A 5,777-nucleotide genomic window follows, 5' to 3' on the forward strand; every position below is an offset into this window, starting at 1 on the left:
TCCTTTCGTTCCTCCGCGTCTCTACCATGTAGAAGAGAAGGCGTAAGAGCCAATGGTAGATTTTTTGGTGTTAATTCAGGCTTTTACGTAATTTCTTTTCTTCTAAATCGTAACTTTCTAAGCTAACTAAACAAAAATGAATATTATGTCGACGAACACCAAACGGGCCGGGTTATTTGGCTGCCTTATTTTTCCACAAAATGGAGTCATGCACTACGGATCAGAGGATCCCACCCATCAGCTCCCCATGGGCGCCGGTGTGGACACTCTTCACGGTCACGTAGAGACCCCCAAGCGACCGAAGAACCTGGATGTAGCTGCGGTGAACGGGTACGCGTCGAAAAACCTCCGGGAGGACAGCGAAGACGTGGACGACGGGTCTCTGCCGTGCACACCGGAGCTGCACTCGGACAGTGAAGCGGACGTGTCGTACAGTGCAGCGGGGAGCGAAGTGCTCGAGAGCGACACGAGGCAGCTCCTCAGCCGCTACTTCTCGGAATTTACCGGACTTTCAAAGACTCAAAGAGGCGAAAGTAAACCCTTATCTACTATGAAGAGGGTCGTGGAGGACATTCTGGCGAAGCACAGATACGCATACAATGGTAGGTAGCCTCCGCTGCGTGCGGGACGTCACACAAAGGCTGGTTGGTGTTTCGGATTAGCTGGTTTCCCTCTTAACCGGTGAACGACTTCTTTCTCGTCGGTCACGCTGCTGTAAGTAAAAGCAGGCATTAAAATGAGACTCGAAGATTCGATAGTTTATTTTAAATGCGCTCAAATGCGACAGTTACCGTTTTTTGCTGGTTTTTTAGCATCTGCTGCTATTAGCCAGCAACGAGGCACGGATCAGGAAGTCGGTCTCCAGTTAACAGGGAAACCCGTTAATCCGAAACACTGGGTTAGCACCGGCCTGCTAACAGCTAACTCCTCCATTTGCCTGCTGTGTATGTGCACTTTTTCTTCGTTGTGCGCTGTTTCTCTCTGCAAGGAAACGATACCGATATTAACGTTATCCCAGTTACTTTTTCCCTTTTTTTCCTGAGAAAGTAAATTGAATATGAACATTTTAATTTCCGTCGGGATTAATAAAGTATCTATCTATGACGCTATACCCCTGTTTCTTACACACATTTATTCCCAACAGGTATGATCAACAGATTATCTATGGAAGAGAGAGGGGGAGATTTGAGGTTCCTCCAGTCTGTAGCCAGGACCCTTTTCTCAGATGGGAGCACCAACTGGGGTCGTATTGCCAGCCTGGTGGCCTTCGGGGCAGTTGTGTGTCAACACATGAGGGAGCAAGGCAGGCCAGACTGTGTGGAGCTGGTGGGCCAGGAGATTTCCACATACCTGCTGAGTGAACAGAGAGACTGGCTGATCAAGAACAACTCCTGGGTAAGTTGTGACGAGTAGTTGAATGGCAGAATGTACCTGGTTGCATAACTGCCTCCATTGTGCAACAAAGCCCAGCCTGTCCAGTGAACTCACGTCTTTGCACCCGTTTCACCCCCAGATTGCAATCTGATGTATTTTTTGTTTTTTTTGTTTGTCTCCAGGATGGTTTTGTAGAGTTCTTCCATGTAGCAGACCCTGAGTCTACGGTCAGAAACACGCTCATGGCTGTTGCAGGATTTGCAGGCATAGGGGCAACTCTGGCCCTGCTCATCAGGTGAATTTGAACACTCAGAACTTTATTTTTTTTTTTTATGGACTCTTCTTCATTCGAGCAGCTCCACTGCTTCATGTTGGACTTAAGAAGATGGAAAGAAAAGGAAAGCATAGACTGTTAATGTGATGCTTACACCAGTAGCTCCTTCCAATTTCTTCAGACCGTCCCCACACACAGCCACATCTGCATCATCTGTCCAGTTTTTTTGGTCAAAGATGAAAGAAAAGACTTTGCTTCCACCATATAACATCTTAATTAGGCGTTATTTAATTTTCAAAGAAATTTATTTTTGTAATAAGTGTACAATATGTTATATAAAAATTGAAATGGTTATTGGGAGTCAGTTGACCTGATCTTTGCTATATTTTTCGCTTAATTATGTTGAGTTTTGTTTGAAATTTCTATCACAGCTGTAGTGGTAAAGGTTTGAAAACGAGTCCCAGGCCAAAACGGGAAGAGCAAGCTGCACTAGTCCCTGTTGTGCAGCCATGAAGCCCATTCACAACCCTCGGATCCTCTTTCTGAACTTCTCTTTCAAGCGAGGAGCAGAGGGGGGTGGATTTGCATGAGTGTAGCTGTACTTCCGCGTTTGCGAAAAGAGTTGGATCTGCATAAGGAAACGAGCCCAAGCACAAGCTGGACTGTTGACTGTACAGGATCCTGGACAGCCTGGAGTCGGTCTGGGGGAGAACAAGTCACGAGGACGGAGAGTTGGAAAAACAATGCAAACTGGACTAAACGACTCCACCAAAGCTCACGGTCGCCGGGAAAAGAAAGCAGGCCTCACAAGAGTGAAAACGGACACTGATCAATAGTACAGATCCAGTTGTAAGCTAAGCTCATCTGTATAGAAGAATAAACAAAGTGAGACTTAATTTACAGCGTCTGACCTCCTGATACTTTTTTTGTTTGGGGAGTTTTTGCAGAAGCCTGAGATACCATCTATCTCCGCCCATACCGATTGTGTTGAGCTGAAGTGAAGCTGAAACGCCGCTGCACTCGTTGGCCTTTTGATGTTTATTCACACCACAACCCAAAGACGGCGAGATTGCTGCTGTTTCCTAGAAGTCTATTAAAAAATTGCGGCAGCGCCTCGCTCGCCGAGCGCTCAGCTGCTTCCGCACTTTTGCAAATTGCAAACGCTGATATGTGCAGAAACCTGGTGCACAGCAGCTGAATGCAACCACCTGCAGCAGCAGCAGCAGCAGCAGCAGCCAGACTGAAACTAGGGCAGAAACAGTTTTCACACTGCATAGTGACGCTCACTTCCTGGTTCTTACAACTCTTTAGCTGCTTGGAAGCTGGTGGTCTCGTCATGGTTTTGAATGAGGTCATCTGTATTTAATGTTCTTTTTTTTTTTTCTTCTTTTCACTTGTCATGCAAACTTTGAATCATTCTGTGTCCTGTCCACATCCATTTTGAGTTCAAGTAACCACCAGCACCTTGTGTCCTCTAAAGCCCTGAATCTTTGTGTAGACGATATCAAACCCAGAACAGGGGAATCCTTGGTGATGCTGCACGGCTTCGCCCTTGTTTGTTCAGATCCTCCTGTTGTCTCGGGTTACAGAACAAACACGGCACTCATCCAGGTCTTAGGAGGAAATGGAGTAGCGCCTCTCCATGGCGACGGTCCACAGCAGACCTCCCCACAGCCGTGCTCTCCCGCGGCTAGCGATGCTAACCTCCGCCCTGGTTACCCCGTACGGTTCATTGTGAAAAACAGACAATGGGGAATTGAGGCTGAGGCAATCTGGCAGAGCCGTTTGCACCATCCACAAGTGGATTGGGGGAGCAGTGTGGTGTCTGGAGGCTGAATGTGCAGCACGCACAGTCTTTGAACAGCTCTGATGTTGATAAGCAGGTTATTAGAGGCGATACATAATTTATGTGTGCGTGTGTGTGTGTACGTGCAGTGGGTTTATCTGGAGGAGGATGTTCATTTCTTCACCCTTCAACATTGTTTTCATGTCTCCCTCCAGCAGCCAGAGTATAAACACATGGTGTAATAGCTGAGCACATGCAGAAACCTCCTGTACAGCCGGATAACATGGAACTAAACACAATTAAAACAAATCCAGTTTGATTGAATGTTTATTCAGGGACTGAACTGAACATGTTAGATTAGATCTTGCTTCCTCAAAAGTTGTTTTGCAGCTTCAACACCATCTAGAAAACCACCAACAGTTTCAAGAAAACTACCAACAGTAGTGGATATCGTAAATAACTTCTGAAAATTGCATTATTCTACCTGCTGCTGTTTGATTTCAAGTGTAAATGACCTGTTGTGAATAAAACTGTCTTGCAGTGTGCCTTCTGCACTCTGCAGAAACCGAAACGGGTTACCTGGATGCCTTTTGTGGGTTAGTTTAAGGGAGTGGTTGAAAGCATTCTGAACATTCAATCACCATGTTCCATTTAATAAGTTAAGAATAGATAATCACTCAGGAACTGCCCAGCCCGGGAAATTTTTTTTTTCTTTTTGATGACTGTACTTTTTCAGTTCTCCCACAAGCAGATCATCTTTGTCAAAGGAAAAAAAAGTCATAAATTTCCCTGAAGTTTTGAGTTCTCTGCGGTGTGTTTCCTCTGGTGGCTGCTGCAAAAGACGCCGGTCATAACGCAGTTATTCAACAAAGGAGAAACTCCACAGGATAAGTTTCAGGACTGAATAAACTCCAGTGCCTCTGTCTGTGAGCGGAAGTCCCTCGCCTAAACTGGCCCTTTGCAGTTTTGGTAACATGAGCTTTGAGGAACAGCCAGTCTGGGTTATTGGTCGCGAGCGTCTCCACTTCCCCGTAGTAACAGCCCGCCCCCTTATTTTAAAAAAAGCAACAGTTTCTGGGAAATCGGCTGACGCACCAGTTAATCTGTAACAGGAGTACCACTCTGGTCGCAGTTACTCGTTAGAAGCTGCGAATACTCGGAATTCAGACGCTGAGATGCAGCGATAGCGAGAGTTTGTACTTTTGCAGTATCGCTGCGTGAAAAGCCGTGAGTTTGGCAGGGCCGGGGAGCGTTCAGAGTGCGTGCATGTTCTAGCAGGGAAGAGAAGTTTCTGGCGGTGCAGAATTACAGGCCTGCTCTGTGACTTTGAGCTCCAGAGGAAGTCTTTAATTACATGCAAGCCTTTTGGTCTGCGCAAATATGCAAACATGCTCTGTTTTATTTGAGGAGCTGCGTTACCCTGAGGGCGCCTCTTAAAGTCACTCATCAGTCAGAATGAGCAAAATGAGCCAGAGTCTTTGGTGTAATTGTTTTATTTATTTATTTTTTTTAAACTATCTTCGTGTTTCCAAAACTACAATAGCTGTCACTCTGTAGCCTGACTCAGTTTTTTTCCTCACGTTTATCTTTCAGTTTGAGCAGCTGGGGCCGGTCTGCAGTGTTTTTCCTCTGGAAGCGCCTGTTGAAGGCCAGACAGCCACAATGATTCATCCAAAAAGCATTAAATGCTTCAACATTGATTTAAAAAAAAAAAAATAAAAGAAATCCTCTTGTTCCTTGTTTTGACTGTGCTCTGTTTAAAAACACTCCAGCAGTTATCTGTAAATACATTATCCTGTTTTCTTCTCGTCGGGAAGTAAAACAGACACTTTCTGTCCTGGACGTGTTGGAGTCACGAAGTCAGCCTGAGCAGAGCCGCAACCCTGATCATCGCATAGCAAATCGATGAATTAAAGGCACACGACGCTCTGCGTTTGGCATGCAAGCCTGAAACACGTGCCCTGGGATTAAACGTTGATGTTGCACATGTCAGAAGCGGTTGAAGTAGATCATCAAACTTTAATCCCAAAGAATCCTGAAAATACCACAAATCAGCAAAAGCTGTCTGAAGATTAAGCTGCTGTGTCTGCAGCAACAGTGTTCGCAGTCACTCGCACAAAGATTCCACACAATGGACTGTATTGTCCCCACATTGATGCAACTGCATGGAAAGGATAAGGCAGAATAATGTATTTCAAAAATAACTTTTAAATGACTCACAAGTGAATAAAATTAAACAAAAATGCAGCCAAACCATTGTCCACCCGTTATCAACATATAAGCCAATCTCAAACGCATTAAAATGAGGTAATCCACTTATTCAATAAGATGTGTGTGATACCT

The 5,777-nt window shown here is 45.3% G+C and overlaps 1 protein-coding gene across 1 annotated transcript; it reads left to right on the forward strand.

Annotated features, from left to right (window-relative positions):
* On the forward strand, nucleotides 1-2,550 carry mcl1b (MCL1 apoptosis regulator, BCL2 family member b). The gene is made up of 3 exons (XM_030103854.1): nucleotides 1-602; nucleotides 1,145-1,395; nucleotides 1,557-2,550. Exons 1-3 carry the CDS (start codon nucleotides 137-139, stop codon nucleotides 1,671-1,673), a joined length of 834 nt encoding a protein of 277 aa, XP_029959714.1. The 5' UTR covers nucleotides 1-136; the 3' UTR covers nucleotides 1,674-2,550.
* The last annotated feature ends 3,227 nt before the right edge of the window (nucleotides 2,551-5,777 follow it).

This window comes from Salarias fasciatus, chromosome 11, assembly GCF_902148845.1.
Source record: "Salarias fasciatus chromosome 11, fSalaFa1.1, whole genome shotgun sequence".
Classification (NCBI taxonomy): Eukaryota; Metazoa; Chordata; class Actinopteri; order Blenniiformes; family Blenniidae; genus Salarias; species Salarias fasciatus.